Raw genomic sequence first — 18,693 nt, 5'->3', positions numbered from 1 at the left:
CACTGCAGCCTAACTGAATTTCCACTGGCAGGATTCCAGACTGAAGCTGCAAAGTCCTGTTACGATGGAAAAAAGCTGCCCATGGTGAAGAGGACCAGTCAGCATCTCTTGTCAATATTCCTAGAATTATTGGAGGAATTTATGGTATCTTGGCATAATGAAACCATACAGAGAAGCATCCTGTGGCAGGCAGCTCTGTCCTGGATTGCGAGGGAATGGAGGACCATGGTTTCAATGGCATGCCCGGTGGTTGCTTTGCATCTCCAGCTGAAAACATCTCGGTCATCACCAGCCACTACTCTCCCATCCATAGCAGACCAGTTCCAATCCAGCCTGACCGAGATAACGGTTTTGTCTGACCAGTTATTATGGGGGAGCCGTGCATCATCACCGATTGCTGGCTTCACCTGCATAAAGTTGCAGTCTAGCTGCAAGGCAGAGCCATGAGGTTGATGGTCCTACAGGAGTGGGCTTGCTGGCTAAATCTGAATTTCTTTGGTCAAAAGGGTGAAGAAGGCAGACTTCGTTTGCATCCCGATATCACCCCAGGGCCTCTTTGGTGAGGTCGTCAGGGCTATGCAAAAAAGATGTAAGGAGAGGAAAAGAGAGGCCTTAAAGCTCTGCTTTGTGAAAAAGTGACCCTAGTCACACTCCAGCCCGACGCCAAACTTTCAAAAACTTGCAGGCAGCAGCACGACACCTTCCCACCTTTGGAATCCCTAAGCTGCCCAAACTCTAAGCGGCTCCTCAGGCCCCAGAGAAGGCATCTACTTCAAAGGGCCTACAATAGAAAAAGCCATCGGCCTGACCAACTACCCCAGCTCTCCTCTCTGACTATGAGGAGAAAAAAGCGGCAGGCCTGATAACATCCCAGGATGCAGCGACCATACCTTGTCAGATCATCTCTTTCATAGGTCTACACATAGACTCTGCTCAGACCAGAGTGAGAGTGACAGGAGATGAGGTAAAAACACTCTTGTGTCCTGCGCAAAGAATCACCTGGGCAAGACGGTCTCAAAGCAACGTCTCTCATTGGATTGTTGACGTTATCACTTTGGCCTCGAGCTCTAAGGAGTTGCAGCCACCAGACGGGCTGTGTGCATATTCTGCCAGGGGTCTAACCACTTCATGGGCTCTTTTTAAAGGAAACTCTATCCAGGGGATTTGTGTTGTGAGTTGGGCTTCCCCACACATCTTCTGCAGGTGTTACAGGCTGGATGTTACAGCCCCTTAATGTGATTATGGGACAGCTGGCCCTTTTGATCTTCTGACCAGCAATCCGGGAGTCAGTATTTCTCAATATTAGACATGAAACGAATGCTATGAAAGACAACGTTACTAGGTTACTTGTGTAACACCGGTTCTCTGAGTGATTGTCTCACCAGGCCACCCTCTGAGGAAGAGGAGAAAATTTTATAAATAACAAGCAGTGCAGTGTCAAACGCCTATACAGGGGGAGTCTCTCCACCCTCAGTGACAGTGACGTTTGCCAATCCTGTGGATTGGAATGCAATAGGAGCTTCTGAGGTGTTCTTCAATGTGAGACACTCATTCATGCTACGCAAGGGTTACGCAAGTAATCTAAAGTTTCTTACTTTGATCTTTTCTATTTGGAAGAGGAAAATAGCTGTGTACATGTGTGTGTGACTGCGAAGAAAGAAAAACAGTCAAAACCGGATGGCAGTTTTATACTAATTATATCCATAGTTTTCATTATAGAACACATAAACAGCATTACTTCCAGACAACAACATGAACTGACATTCAGTATTAGCTGCACCCCAGCATATATAATTAAAAATGTCAGCAAAAATATTATTGAAAAGAAGTTGATGCTTGAAAACTGTTTCATATTTTATATTTAAAGATTATAATGCATATGCAACAGTGCTATTCTGAGGCTGAGTAGCATATTTGTGGCTGTGATTTTGCTGGCAGGTGTGAAAAAGTGAAATAATATGGGAAAGAGAGTGGTGGTGGTGGGTGAGGAGGAAAGAGAGAGGTTGAAAGGTAGAGAGCGAGCGTGAGAAATAGAGAGACAGACAACATATGCATGGTGCAACAAGCTGTGATGAATGAAGCTAATAGGAGAAGAAGGGAGCAGAAGAACAAAAATTGAATGAGATAAAGATCAACCAAGAGATGTGAGGATGAGAGAGAGAGAGAAGGAGAGGGAGAGGGAGGGAGAGGGAGAGAGAGAGATGAAGTGGAGCTCAGAGAGAGGCGGAGACAGTACTGTGTGCACAGACAGAGACAGGAGGTGAATTAGTTTGCTGCAAGGCGACTCAGTGAACGCTGTGATCAAGACGGAGAGGAGTACAGGAAATAAAGGGAAAGTGACAGAGAGTGACACGCCCATCACCATAAACGCAAAGGAGAACCATGCAAATATTTTTCCTTTTTTCCATTCATGTTTGACCCACAAATTTTCCTGTTGAATTATTCTGGATCTGAGTGGATCACACGACTACAAGAGAGGTTGATTACTTCTCCCAGCTCGTTACTACGTCTTGTATCGTACATGTCTTTAAAAATGATGTAAAGTGCTACAATCAGTCTGTTTACATTCACAGGGGATTTTAGACACTCTGTTTATGTGGATGCTTGGATTGTCAAACTTTGCGCTCATTTTTCTTTCACCACCTCGGCTCATCATCTATTTGGGAGAGGTAGGTCTTCATTTTTCACTTGAGGAGGAATTAGCGAGTGCATGACAAGAATCTCTGAGGTTATTTCCTTTTCATCATGTTAAAGTAAACTGCTTTAAGGATTCTCTACAGATAATCAGCCATGTTTATTATTCTCTAAGTGAATAACTTGGGTCTTTATTGTCCTGATATGAGCTTCAAACGCTGCTGATGAACCTTTTATGTTCAGGGAGTCAGATCTAACAGTCATCCAAAGTGTTGGAGTAAGTGCTGGAAATAAAAGCACATTTCCTCTGCTCTCCCACATTGCAGTTGTGTCAGATATTCTATTTTTAACTGGAGCTTCTGTAACAAAAAAAACAATTAATCATGCACATTTTTTTTCTTTTTGTGAAAGATTTGTGCGACTTTTATCACGTATCTGCCTCTTTGTTACCCAGCCCTGCCAATTTGACTCTCATATATACTTGCTATTTATTTATAAAATAAAATATTTTATCCACTGTTCTCGGCAGTGTCAGTAAACCAACATTGTGTGTGGGTACATTAGTCGTGATCTTGACTCGTGTCGTGTGAACGCGTCACCGTTTCTGGAAAGTCTGCCGCTTCAAACTTATGTCTGAAAGGAGGCATCATTACGTTTTTCAAACCTGCAGATCATGAAGTCATGAGACTGTGTAAATAAATGTTTTATAATAATAAATGTTGATGAAAGAAGTTAAATCATTCTTTCAATCTTTTTGGATGCTGAACAGGTTTGTGAGCATTTTTCAATAAGAAAACAAAAGTAAGGAGAAATGCAACAAGGAGAGAATGAATAATGACCTGTCTGTCCTTAAATGTCCACATCAGGCAATCAAGCTGCTGGGCTTCCAGTAAGTGATTAAATGGCTTGCAGCAACAGAAGGGGTGGTCGTTTCAGTCATATTCATGAGCTTGTACCTAAAAGGTTCCATTTTAGTTGCCTTACTGGGGCATTTTAACCAAATTATTGCTTCAGGTTTGAAGAATGTGAAAAACAAGATGAAGAGCAAGAAGAAAACATGCCCCAAAGCAACCTTCCTTGGATTGACATCAGCAGTGACTGATCCAAAATTCTTCAGGTGTCTTTTAATCCTCTCTAAATATAGTATGATTAGATTTGACTAAATTGAACACATTTGTCAAAGGGTCAGGTGATTTGGATAATCATGGCAGCCAAAGTCTGAGTCTACCGACTCTGATGTTAATTATTCATGCTCATGACATAGATATGAATGAGTTTAATAAATATGAACACAAGTGACCAAAAAGGGCTCATTTTGATATTGTACTTTAGTCACAGTCAGTTTTATTCAAAGGCAAAGCTTTGGTTATGTCTGCAGTACACTTAATATATCCAATTATAGATCCGATTTATTGGCATAGCTTGACATTTTCATTATGCTTTTTTGAATGCGTTAAAAACCGAATGTGCGTAACTTTTTACTTATTAAGCCAAGCAGCTCCACAGCTCTCTCTCTCTCTCTCTCTCTCTTTCTCTCTTTTATTTCTCAGTATAGCAGTGTTAAGGTCTTTTGTTGCCGACCAACATTCCCACACTACACGCAGGAAGTGATTCATTTTATGCAAAGACATGGAGGCAACAGCAGCATTAAACTAGTGAAGTGTGATGGCTGCAAACAGGTTGGAGTGTGAATGAGAAGTGAATACTACTGCTCAAAAAGGTTTGAAAGGATAAACACTTGGCTCCACCTGTTCCTGCTTTGCAAGTTACTCTTGTAATTTGAATATTGATTAACAAAACAGTTGAATATGTCATGAGAAACTCTCTCAGGCCTCCACAGTTATAATTTTACACAGGCTCATATTTTCACCCTTGTAAAATTTGCTGTGGAAATTGGATTTGTGTACCTTGCTTCATCCACCTGTTCTTATAAGTTAAAAGAAATAAACATTAAAGACCTCTGGGTCAAGACCTCCTTTGTCTGACAGATGATAAAAAGGCTCTACAGCTCAGTTCTCAGTAACCACCATGCACGGTGAGAGGCTGAGGTGATGGAAAGCCACAATGATTTAGATTCTGTCAATCAAGTAACGTGGGAACTGTCGGCCAGGTCGAGGGTTGTGGCGGTGACACTTTGACAGTTATATATGCATATTAGTGTACACTTCAATGTTACTATGAAACTTGAGAAACCATCTAATTTGAGTCTGTAGTTTGAAGCTAGTTTTAGGTTCACTTTGGTTTTCCATTAGAGGAAAGACAATCAAATCCATCTTTGATCGTTTACTAAGGGAAATCTGGTAGCTTTTGTGTAAATCCACTTAGTCCTCAACTTACTTGCACTTCAAGTCTTCCCTCAAAAACCTCAGCTGAACTGTCCTGAGTTAATATCTTTTTTGAGAATACTGTTTGTACATACACATTGACGCAGGTAGGGAAGTTGTGTCGGTGATTCAGAAGAGAAGATCTGGTCAGTCGGGACAAACACATCAAAAAGGGCAAACAAGAACAGATAAAAATAAGTTTTGATGTTTAAACTGAAAGTGAAATATACTGCAGTCTGTATGCAGTAGAGCTGAAAAACTGATTGGCAACAGGTAAACGGGTAGATGTAGAGGTAAGGGGAAACAGTGGGGCAAATGTAATGCACCACACACAGGTTTGTAACAACAATCACACTCAGCCATTAAAAACAGGTGTTCTTTTCTTCATTAACCTAATGAATCGCTTAATGAAACATACATTTCGGTTTCTTATGTGTTCTAAGGATGTATTTTGGCTATATCTTATATATGTCCTCAAAATACTATTTTTTACCCTATGTTTGTCTGGTCCTCCACTTTAACATGCTTTTTCAGGGTTACCATGTACGGTTATTTTGCGTTTCCATTAGTGAAAGTACCTGCTACTTTTTTCAAGACCTGCTCTGGCGAGTTTCCAAGCCAGCTGAGCCGATACTATGCGTGTTGTAAATGTATTTTTGTCAAACAAAAATGATTTGTTTATTTAGCGACAGCACTGCTGAAAGCTGCGATCGCACCCAGCGAGCCGCATCACAAACCCTGCCACTGTATTTCAGTCCAGTGACTGTGTCAGATGGAGAGGAGGAAATACTGAACACATTTTTAATTAACTGATTGTTATGATTCAGTACACTGAAAACAACTGCTTTCCAGGTCACTAGTTTGTGTGTGTCACGTGTAAAACGAAGCGACAGCAGTTTCATGTAGCCATGCTATGATGACTCCGCCCACGTTGAGGAGGTTTCGTAATGGAAAACCAACCAAACCGATTAGAGCCGAGGCGAGCTGGGAACATGTAGTGGAAACGCAGCATAAGTGTCCTCACTGAGATGTAAAAACAAGTTGTGTGTGTGTTTAGTCCAGACTTGACAAGTGATGAATGGGTTGAATGCCCTGAATCAGATACAGAATAGGAACAGAAACATGAAGGGTCAGTGTGTACAGTACTACCTTAACATTAAATGAGTTGAGGGACAGAGGGACGGCTCTGTTTCCTTTTGGAAAGGAGGCAATGAGGAGAAGACTCAAGACAGCAGGGAATAAGATATGGCAGCACGCAACCACCTTTATATCTGAGGTGTGGCTTTGTATTGATACTACTTTAAAGGACCATCTGTCTAGTATCCAAGCAACAGTCAGAGCAACTTCACATGTTCTGTTACCTGGAACGGTTCATGAAAAACAAGGGGAAAGTAACATGGTTTAAGAGACACATGTATGCATTTATCTGTAGACATATTAATACAAGTATACGCTACTTTAATACAACCTTACACAGAAATAGCCCAATTATCAGGTAGATCTCAAATAAGAAGACATCAAGAAGATTCAAATTATTTTCCAAGAAATTGACAAATATGTCTTGAAATGTTGTTGTAATTGTAAACGTTGTAATTCGATAAAGGTATAGTGTGTAAAGTTGAGCAACATTTATTTATTGAAGTTGCATCTTGCAGCTGAATATTCCTACACCTAAGTCTTTCCTTCTAAGTGTGTAGAAGAACCTACGTAGCCTTCAGATATTTTACACATTGGACCTTTAAATAACACACATTTTCTGCCACATCTACAGCAACCAGTAACTGTGTCCTTCATTTCCAACATCGGGACACTGGCAGAATCTCAATGCTGATTAGCTTATATGACAACATAGTGTAATTCAGAAAGATTTGCAACATTTTATACATTTCACCTTGAGCTACTGAAGTGAAGGGTGTGATTTCCTATGCATTGCCCTTGTATGTGATGTTATCTATAATATATGTATATATATATCTATATATGTAAGTTATATACTGTAGATGGACTTATATACACTCAGATCACAACATTAAACAGTGACTTTAGTGGCAAAAACCCTTACATGTACATCGACTTGGGAAATGATTTGAAAATGAGCCCTTATCCAAATGGAAGCAGAGCTTTCCCTATACAACCTTTTTGTTTTTCGATCTTAAAAGTTTTTCCATGAGCACAGCATTGTTTCAAGAAATGTCTTCATACAAATGAAGCCTCCAAAACACTCCAAACACTTTAGTACATATGCCAGTGATAGTTTTGTGGAAATAAAAAGCCGATACGATGCAATACATTTGCTGATTCTCCTGAAACTCATCTTCATCGTTACAATTGTTTGACCAAAAAACAGATTGTTATTTTTTGTCTGAGCTGTCACCGTCATATGCTTTGTAAACTCTAACAGGTTTCATATTGGAATTAAAGCTACCTTTCACTATGCAAAGTATGCCATGTTCCTTTGTTATACATACTCTAAATAGTCGATAGCCTTCATAATCTCTCTCCAAAACCCTCTGTGCCTTTATCATGATGAACCGTATAAATGTATTTTTGTCAAATTTGTGATGTTACCCTTTTTTGGAATAGTTTAAGAAGGGGGGGGGAAGCTGCAGAAATTGCTGCGTTTAGTTCCCCCAATTCCACTGTCAAAGGGAGATTTCAGAAAAGCAACAAATGTTTACTGCTGTTATTATTCCGTGGACAATTTCAGTTTGACTCTGATTATTGTAATTGTGTTGTTGTACTACGCATATAGTGTCTACTTGGCTCGGCGCCTGCAGCTCCATTTCACTCACAAAAAAAGATAACAAAGAGAAAAAAGACAATGCCATGTGAAACAGGTTTTAAACATTGACCTGGCAGCAGTGAATCACCAGGCAACATCCTCCACAACCTTCAATTTATCACAACCAGCGAAAGGAAAAAGCTCTCTGTTCAGAACAGGGTTTTTATCCTGAATTGGCAGGGGCAACAAGTGGCATCATTGTTTGGCATCTCTGAAATGGCTGAGAGATAGCTAAATCAATTAGCCTCAGGAGGCCAGGCATTGTCATTCACATCAGGTTACTGATGGAGCGTGGCCAGCAAAGGTTCATGGAGCAGATGCTCACTCATGGAAACAGCAAGGAAAAGATTCAACGAAAGAGGAAAGAGGGAGCTGGTCCAGCTCATTGGATTTGCTCAGAAAAGTGATTTTACCTCCTGCCTTTTAACAACCTACCCTCTCTGTCTGTTAGAAGCTGAATGAGGTTTGCTCCTCCTGGCTGCTTTAATAGCTCCGCTTAAGAGCCCATCAGAGCCTTCAAGTGCAAACACTTTACCTTTTATAGCAATTTGTTTATGCTGCAAACTGAATTTCCTTCTACTACCACTAGCCGGGTAGTGACCTGTGTTCGTGCGTAACTGTCCATGTGAGATTAATGGAAAGGACGGCCACTCATGTCTTTCTGCAAATGATACACTGTGTATGTGTGTGTGTGTGTGTGTGAGAGAGAGAGAGAGATCACTTGTATACATGGAGGGTAGTGAGTGTTTAAAAAATGACTGATGCATTTGGATGGAGGTGGAGTGGTAAATGATAATTCAATTAGAGTGTGCTGCAGAATTAGACTAATGCAGTTAGTGCAGGCCCAGTTGTCCCACTCAGCCATGACTCAGCCCTACAGGTGGGAGTGTACATGTGTGCACGTATGTGTTCTCAGATCCCACTCAGAATGCATCACAGCAGCTTTACTTGCAATATCATATCAAGATTGGAACGGAAAACAAAGATGCATTGAACTTAACATTACATTACATACAAAAGCACATCAAAGTTCCGTTCAGTGTCATTGTTCTAAATTTAGGATGGACTGACTGAGCACTTAAGTCTAATGTTGTGGAACTAAATGTTTAAATGCTCAGTTTCATCATAGTGTGATATGATATCAGTTCTTGGAGCAACTCAGTAACAAAATCAGTATGGTTTTGTTATCATTTACCCAAACAGATTTTTTTCAATATGCTTCAAAAGCCTTCAGTCAATATGTCATGCTTTTAAGCCAATTTTACACAGTTACATTTACATGTATATCACTTCATAAAAGGCAATGCTTAGACAATTGTGTGTGAGTTCATTTTTCTCTCAAACAGAAGGACATTATATTTTGCTCATTATATCAATCCGGCTAGATTAGAGTCAGAGTGGAACTCTATGTCTCGTTTTATGGGAACACTTTGATTCAGGAAATTGACATACTGCACTTAATTTTAATCCGAGATGTTGTACCAACCTTTTGAGAACCATCACCATTAGTTGCTTGTTCAGATGCTTGAAAACATGATAGTGAAACTTGATAATATGCACCTAATGTGGTTTTGGAAATTATGCAACTCTAACTAATTAGTTCCTCTTCAAAGGTCCAGTGTGTGTTTATTGTCAGAAATTGAATATAGTACTTAATATAATACTAAAATATATGTGATATTTATATAAAATACAGGCTTTTAGAAGATTACATTCCTGTCTGTAAAGAACACTGAAGTATAGCAATGGTTCACTATTGTCCCCAACCACAGAATGACTATAGTGGTGTTACAATATGTTATAGAACTATAAAAAATACTTTTTGAGTTTTCAAGTTCCATGACCTCAACAGTCATTTTTTAAAAGTTAAAAGATAAAAACCACACTCTTTTTTTGTTTCATTCTTTTTTCTTTTCTTTTTTTCTACATTGATTTCCCTTTACTTGTTATTTGTCATGTAAACATGTTGCAGTCATAGGGATTTCAGTAATGGCAACATTATCAGATCCACTTTATGGCCCTAAAAAGGTTTGATAAATTGTGCATTGGCTTTTACAGCTATTATTAATACTTTTTCAGCACCTTCAGCACACCTTCTTGTTGCACTGTGATTAAAGCCTTAGTTTGACTTATTTTTGCTGGCCATACTGTGGATAGCATTATTGATCACTGCAAAAACCATGTCAACCTTTATGCCAGATCAGTTAAGAACCATTTTGCCTTCAAGAAGAAAAGTAAATCTATATCAAATCATGAATGAGAAACACATGGTCTTACCACTATCTTTCTTCACTTCATTTATAAAATAACCTATGTTATTGTATTCTATTTTTTTCAAACTGCTATTGTCACTCTTGTGATTCCTGGCTCTTTCTCTTTCTTTCTGTCTCTCCTTCTGAACCAGCTGCCCACTATTCTTCCAGCTGTCATTCTTTTCTTCAAGATTCGCGTCCTCACATAATAGTGGTATTTATTTCTGTCAGGCAGTCTTTGTCGCAGACAGAATAGCATGCTCATTACACGCACATTTACAAGATGTTTGTGAGCATGAGCTTCTTGCATAGAGACACATATGAATCCTCTCTGTAGTTAAGTACTTTACTGGGTCTGCCGAGTATTTGTCTTGTCTCTGTAGATAAGTGGCTTCTATTAACATTCCCCTAAGACATTTGCAGCTCAGCAAGAAGACAGTCTAACATTACAACCTGATCCTTCTCTTATCTTGTTTTCAAAATCGGCGGTGTTCACAATTCGTGAATGGGGGAAAAAAATCTCAGAGGAGATAAATGCTGTATATATGATAATAGGTTTTAAAGTGTGTTATAAACTCCTAATAAAATAGTATATGAGAAAGTACCACCAATATGATACACGTTTGAATATATTCAAAAGTGTATCATATTGAGATTATAACATAATAATATATACATATATATATATATATATATATATATGTATATATTTCATACGGCATTTCATTCATGTATGGCAGATTAGGTCTCTCAGCAGAACCCATGTTGCTGCCTCAAACTGTGGACTCTTTTCTGTCAAATTATGTTGTTGTTTGTTGTAAAGCTGAGAGACAAGAGGAATTATAACCAGTAAACACAGTTACCTCCATCTAGGAAATAAAGAATGGATTACCATGACATTTACTGGGGATGTAGGTTATGGCCCAAGGAAGAAATTATTAGTTTTTGGTGGTGATCTTAGACTCTGTTTAAAAAACAACAACACATCAAATCAATCAAAAACAAGTAAGAATATACTGAATTACTACTTTCTTGTTGTAGATTACTAGTTTCTTTTTCAATATTATTTGATGTCAATTTTGAGTTCAGATTCTTATGGGCCACTTGGTGATATGGTTCTGAATTCAGATATTTTTTTCAACAAATATTCACCTTGTACGTGAGGGGATTGTATTGACACTGGGAGTCTGAGTGACGTTGGCAGAGGTTTGTGCTCTTAGTTCTATTTCTCATTTGGTTATTTTTCTGTCATGGAAATAGCTGCTTCTGATTTAAATAATAATTATGGTGAATGTGATTTGTTCGCCTAGTTGCAGGAGAGCAATTAAGATGCTGATCAATAACCTCGCAGCCTCTGAAAAGGAAACTGTACCACGATGGGTTTACCAATACAAACTCTGTCCAAATATTGACAGAACGTACACATGCCATGATTCAATTCATCAGTTTACCATTCTACGCGTCAAATGTGTGAGTATAGATTAGATAAACAGAATCAGTAGTACAGATTATCAGGGTAAAAATGTGATCAACAGGAACATTGTTAAAATAATTGCTTTCACACAATGCAACAGCAGGGATGAAAATGGTGTCTCTGTATTGTTGAAATGCTCTGGGTGTTTTATTAGAAGGCTGTGTGAGTGTTGTTTCTGTGTTTTTTTATGGTAGAGCAAAGTATTTATCTGCTTAGAAAAGCCGAGTCAAGCCAAGTCACTTTACCTCACTAGGAATACAACAGCTTAATTATTTGTTGACAAAACAAAATGAAAATGAACTACATGTGCATTCCTGCCTAGTGAACTGTTGCAGCTCCTAGAATCAGCCCTGTACCGTAAAGGTGGAATTAGCATGACATTCATATTTTAGAGAAACATTTTGGGCAACAAGAAACTTTAATCATCTTGTGTTTTACACCTGTTACATGACAGAGCTTTAAATATGTGTTTGTTCTGACAGGTATGCTCTGTTTTGTCCTTAAAAAAATAAATTTCTATTAGATATTAGTCATTAGGAGTATAACCATCACTGAGTAACTACAGTCACTGACAGGTGACAGAAGGCTACAGGTCTTGGGAACAGAATGCGCGACTTGTTATATAGTTTTTATATCACATCAAATGTACTGTCACACTCCAAATCATAAACTTGCCTTTGGAAGTCAGAAGGTAATAATACATTCACCCTTGAAAAGAGATTCACTATATTCAATTCTGAAGAGAAAGTGCATTTTCAACGTACAGTCATTGGATTTTGGCATCATATATGATATATTATGTAAAACATCTATCCATCATTTTCCATACAGCTTATTCTTTAGGAGTCATAGGGGGTAAAGGAAGCTAATTTCAGCAGAGACAGGGTCACCACGGCCTACATGTAATGCACTTCTTTCAAAGTCTTTTTTGTTGTTGATGTAAATCTTTCACAAACTGTGAAGACATACAGGAGACACAGGAGTTGGCCAAATTCCGTTCCTCTTCCAGGAAACCATAATGACATTGATTGATTGTAAAACACTTAACAAAAACAAGGAGTAATTTGCCTTGAGCATTATAATTTTGAATGTCACCATTCCACTAACTTATGGACAGAGTTGTCAAAACAAGTTGATGTTCCGTTCTTCCATGTTTATTTGCAGTGACACAAATGTAAGCTGCAGTGTTATTCACCAGAGAGGAAGATGTAAATCTCCAAAGTAATTCTTGTCATTTCTTTGGCACTGACACAGACACTCAGAAAATGTCCCTTTTTGGCTTGAGTTTCCCCTTTTGGGTCATATCCAATGTGAAATGACACCAAGAGAGTAAGAAAGCAAGTGAGTGTTGCCAACAAATGGACATAAATTATGAGTATAATAAAGAGGAGGAGAAGAAGAAGCAGGAAATGGAGCAAGATGAAAAAACAACGCAAATAGTATGAATGAGCTTGCTTAGGTAATGTCATGCAAATGATACAGTAGGTTTTGCTAATAAGGGCTTTGAGAATGAATGGGCTGCACAGTGAAACACAACAGCCATCAAATTTATAGAAGGCCTGGAGTCTTGACATGGTTAAGATGTCCTTGCACCTGCCTAGAGCTTCCTCCCATTCTCCCTGCAGCTCACTAATCAGTGGGGCTGCTAGGAGATGATGGTGCCTCCTAACCTGCCATCAGCCAGCTGCTCTCCATCAGGCTCACAGGAAGAATAGCATGGAGAAGCCATGGTGTTGCAACAAGCATCACTAAGTATGTGTGGGTGTGGTTTGGTCGGATTTTATTGACAAATTGCAAATTGAATGTCTTATTTTTGCACTTTGCAACAACCCCTATCTGCCTTACTGTTCCAAAATGTACCTACAGGAGAATCTGAAAGTAAATGGATTCAAACTGATTTATGGCTGTGTCATTGAGTTTCTACAACGCATGAGCCCTATCTATAAAAAAATGTAAATAATCTTGGGGAATCCTAGTTAATTGCTATTTTTTTACAGGCACCTACCATTGACCATTAAAAAAAACCCAAAAATATGTAATTACATTTTTTCTAAACATTGTACTACCCGACCTTTATACCTCACACATTTAATAGATTTAACGATATCTCATGTACAAAACAGTGCACTGCTCTTTTCCCATGATATATGTAGTAAAAACAGAAGTCAGATAAATTGTGATAAAAGTGAAAATACAAAACATTCTATTGTTCCAGCTACTCATTTGTGAGTATACTGCTTTACTGAACACAAACAACACAACTCAAACATTTCCCCGATAAGTCACATGATTAATCAGTGAATCAAGAATTACATAATCAGTTAATAACAGATGGGGAAAAATGATACAGCTTGCAGCTTAATGCCTCAGTGACCTTTCCCCACAATCAAGGTTGGGTTTCACTTAAGACATTCTGGATCATGACCCCTTTGCAGGATTTTATAATTGTTATTTTATATATATAGTTTTATTATGTAACATCTCACAAAATATAAAGGAACAGGTCTGTGTCATTTGGCCTTTTTTAAATCAAATTGTGACTCCAGTAGATGAGGTAATAAACCTGCCTCTCCCCTGTGAGAGGCAGGTTTATTGAGACCAAATTTCCCATTATTCCCCTATAATACTTTCTAATTAAATTTTAATGCTCCCTTAAGTCCATTTTTTACTATGTATATGCATTGTTTTATCAATGCTCCACCAACAGTAATTTGTACTATTCATACTGATTAGAAATAAACTTTACTATCTTTATGTGCTGTGTAAGCAAATAAACACTGAGTCATCATCATATTTCAAATGTGAGTTTTACCACTGAGATACTGTTACTGGTTTTCCTGCATTACTATCAGCATGAGTCTGTCTACTGTGAGCTTGGCTTTGACATTTGCTTAAGAGAGTGTAAAGCTCAAAGTCAATCAATGAATCTGATTAAGCACATTGTGTAAGGGTAGAAGGTCTCTGTAGAAATCCACAAACCATGTAGTCCATGTCCACTGCTGTGTAAAACATTTTATGACCACAGATTGAATTGAGAGGTATTATGTGAGAGTCACTGTTGACAATTTATTGATTGAAACGATTGGGAAAGGACAGTTTATTTATCATGCAGTGTAGAATCTATGTCCCCACAATCTTAAGAAAATAAATAAATAAATAAACATTACATTTGCCTTTATATAATCTGGAACACAGAGACATGATTGTGCTCATCTGGATATTACTTTTATTTAGCATTTCTGCAAAAACTGAAAGAACCCTCCTGGATTTAGTTAAATCTTTTGCTTTATATAATTTAGTGTTCAGCTGGGGAACCTTTCCATTCATATTCAAGTGATATGGACAGTCAATTGTGAAATGGTTAGTTTGATATTTAAGGCTGAATACTAAAATCCTAAATGTTCACCAGTCAAATGACTTTCAAAATGGAAATTGTGTATTTTCATACACAACACTAGCTGCAAACTAGTTTTCATTACAACATGTATGTTACACTATCATTTAAAACAATAAATATGTTAAGTAGAGGAAATGTGTTTAGAAACAGCACTTACTCCCTTTTGTGGCCTAAATTGTGTGTTATTCTCTGAATTTTTACACATTTGATGTGAATATGACAACATTGTTTTTTTGGTGAGCAGCATCTTCATCCAAGAAGGAACATACATTCTTAACTGTCCTATTTTGCATAGTTTCAATTGACTTAATTTGTTGATTTGGTGATTATAAGTATGTTATTTTTGTCTTTCCATTTTAGTCATGGACTTCTTACGTTGAATCATTGGAATAAATAAGGTTCCAACTGGTTTGTTTAAATGAGACCGGGAGCATTTTGATGGCAACTCCCACCAACCATGTGGGCAGCTAGATAAGGACAGACTGCTTTCTTGAGAGTATGTTCTCCCGGAATCGCTTCAACGGACAACATGGAGCAGGTGTTTCTCCAAAAGGAGGCACAAAAGCAAAAGTCAGTCCTCCCAGAAAGAGGTCTTCAAACCCAAGGGTAGCACTAGTGATAAGAGGTAAAATACACCGTCTATTGCAAGGGTCTGCAGACCATCATGTCCCTGAGTCCCACCACTGTTATGCAGGTATTGAGGATGAGGAGGAGGAGGAGGCAAAAATAGAGGAGGACAGAAAGGACCACAGACGGATATATGAAAAAGTCAGTCCTAGAGTTGGAGCCTACTCTCCAAAAGTATCAAATGGTAAAGAACATAGAGTGGCATCAGCACCACCATGTGTTGGAGAGGTGGAGCTGAATAGAGAAGGATGTATAAGAATACCCTGCACTTTGCAGCATAAAAGTCGCAGAGCCCCAGGAAACAGGAAACGGATCTCATTTGAGGGTGAAATTCCAGCAAGTCCTGAGCAGATGAGACGACCCTTGCACTACAGTCGAAGTGGCCCAGATATGAATGGTACAAGATTTGCAGAAGCAGCCGGTAGTGATTATGCTTCACCACAAATTCGACCAAAGAGACCATATTCTACTGGTGACTGTGTGGACTACAATTTCAACAGAGCTCTCCCAGGTACACTTCTAGAAGAGGATGAAGACAAAGAAGAGGGGTCAAGTGCCATCATTGACCACATTTTAAAAGAGTTGAGGGGGATCAATAAGATCCAGGAGGAAATCTCTGACCTCAGGGATTACTTAACCTCAGTTCGAGGATCAGTTGAGGAAGTATCATCCTGTGTAGATGCTGTATTGTTGGAAATAGAGGGTATTCGTTCCAACAAGGCTGGCTCAGGGGTACATGCAGATACCTGGTCAGGGGCAGGGTGCAAAGATGGATCATCCTCTCCTAGAAGACCTGTTAGTGCCTATGGCAGTTTAGGGAGTGCAATACCAAAGTCTGATGCTAGTTTTTGCCCCCAAGTCTGCAAGGAGCGCCATAGCATCCATGGAGAATTACTGCTACCAAGGGCTGAAGAATCTGCTGTTTCTCCAATTGCTGAATCAGTGGATAATCAGGAACTGGATGAACCCGAGGATACTTCTGAGCACAGCTCAGATATCCCAGTAAGTACTTTGGCAGCAAACCTCAGTTTTGGCTACCTTGAAAGACGGGACGGCAATGACTGTCAAAGCACCAGCTCCTTGTCTTCAGGTCATAGTTCAAAGTCTGAGTCAGATTTAGATAGACCATTACCGAGTAATGAGAGAAAACAGCAAAAAAGACCTGTTGAAAGGGAGGAACATTGGACAAAAAGTGGACCGCCGCACAGTGCCACAGAGGAATCTGTCTGGCATAGGGAAGCTTATCTCAGGGATAGACATCTTGGAGGTCATGAACATCAGAACCCTCCCTGTTGTGAAGGAGCTGGTAGCTGGGATCAGTACAGTCGATTGAGAGGATATGGGAAATCAGGGAAAAGCTCAACAGGAAGCTCAGAACACCCCTCTGTTCGCTCGAGTAAACATTACAACTCACCCGCCAGCACTTCCAGCAGGGAAGAGTGGCAGCCGCGGCGACGAAGGTCTCAAACCCAGTCTGGGATTCATGTTCCTACAGACACCAACCTTAAAAAACACATTTCAGGATATGAGTGTGCTGCTGATTTTTCCTACCCCCAAAGTTCTGGTTACCATTCAGTTGATGGACATGATGGAGAAGCAGATGGTTTTAACTATAAGCAATCAAATAATCTAAGCTTCACAACAGAATGTCAAGATGATCAGGAGATGTATTTAGCTTTTGAGGAGTCTTCAGGAGTCACATGGGCTGATTCATACGTATGTACCACTGTAGATGGTGTGAATGTGCCATTCATTCAAGAGTCTGAAACTGAAAACTGGCTCCCTCCCCCTGGCAGTACAGATTTACAAGCTGGTGGTCTCACTGCCAAGCGCATAGGCCGAGCTGTACTTGATTTTAGTTCTGCCTTGCGGGGTGCCCTCCGGAAAATTGATGTACCTGGAGCTCAGAATCTTGAGGATGAAACAGACTTTGAATTATCAATGCCCTCTGAACTACCTGCAGCTTGGTTGCCCACAAAGCCTTCTACCTATGAGTTTGATCAAATACCTAATGAGCAAACATCCGGCAAACCCCAAAAAGGTCATGTGGTTGATATTAGTCATGCTGCTGGGGGATTGAGCAGAAACAATACTCTAGACAAAACAGATAATTTCTCCATGGCTCTCGTTTTTGAAGAAGCCCCCAATGGCCTTAACTTAGAGTCTATGGATACCTCCAAACACCCTCCCCAATGCTTCGAAGAAACAGTCTGTATTGACCCATATTCCGCTAGTGCTGCAGCAATGGCTCCACCGGATGGTCTTGCAGAACAACTTGCAGAAGGTCCTGCTGAAGGTCGAGCAGATGGTCCTGCAGATCTGAGTGGAAAAGCCCAGATTTCACAATGTACCACTGCAGATTCACTCTCATACTCCCTCTCAGATGATATACCTAGAGCACCAGAAGAACAGGGAGAAATTAAGGTGCCCACAGCAAAGCAGGTAGCTGTGGCCTCAGAGGAAAAAGTAGATGAAGATTCCGTAGAGCCGCCTGTGGAGTTAAGTCAAATAGATGAACGCAGGCTTAAGTGCCTGAGGAGCTTCCAGCAAATTCTGAGGGAGAAGAGGGAAACCAGGCGCAACCTGACCAGTATGACCATGTCCACCTTCTCTCAGGAATACTTTGGAACAGGTAGTTATTTTGAAATCATCTTTTAGCTCATGGAATGCAGTTTGTCTTTTGTTTTTTTAGTAAATTATTTATTGCTTAATTTTGAGTCCCTATTTAATGAATTCATCTTTATTTTATGTCTGTTTTGTTTGTAAACAGCCCTCAAGCTAATAGCATGAGGGCTTATTTTCCTTTTTTTAAAAAAAATATTATTGTTATTTATCCAGGTTTCTCTCATTGTTTGTTCTATAATTATATCTGGGGGAAATAAAAGATTTGGCTTTTTTTCTCAAAAATGTGAGCAAACAAGCCAAATCCATGCCTCTCACAAGTCTTTGATATGTCACAGTTGCTGTGCAATTTGTAAACTAATATAAGGGTTGAGTGTTGGTCTTTTTAAGTACATTAACCACACTGTTATGAATAAGGCCCCCTACCAAAAGGTCCATTGAGTGTTTTCTGTAGCAAATGTTCTCTGTCGTTACTGTAATTTTACGCCACCCTGGAGAGAAATGTATCACCTGCTACTCATGAGTCTCTTACTCCATTCTGAGGCTCCTTGCAGTAACCATTTGCTAAATTAGAAAACATT

General features: G+C 39.3%; 1 protein-coding gene across 1 annotated transcript in view; it reads left to right on the top strand.

Annotated features, from left to right (window-relative positions):
• Window positions 1-2,240: 2,240 nt before the first annotated feature.
• LOC122769291 (protein unc-13 homolog B-like) overlaps window positions 2,241-18,693 on the top strand; it is a 66,178-nt gene continuing 49,725 nt past the window's right edge. Inside the window, exons 1-2 of the mRNA XM_044025718.1 lie at window positions 2,241-2,669; window positions 15,224-18,122. Coding sequence (XP_043881653.1) covers window positions 15,362-18,122 — 2,761 coding nt within the window. The 5' untranslated portion in view covers window positions 2,241-2,669; window positions 15,224-15,361. The remainder of the gene's footprint in view (window positions 2,670-15,223; window positions 18,123-18,693) is intronic.

Source organism: Solea senegalensis, linkage group LG5 (genome assembly GCF_019176455.1).
Source record: "Solea senegalensis isolate Sse05_10M linkage group LG5, IFAPA_SoseM_1, whole genome shotgun sequence".
Classification (NCBI taxonomy): Eukaryota; Metazoa; Chordata; class Actinopteri; order Pleuronectiformes; family Soleidae; genus Solea; species Solea senegalensis.
Note: the sequence above shows the minus strand (reverse complement) of the source record. Positions and strands in the feature narration are given on the sequence as shown.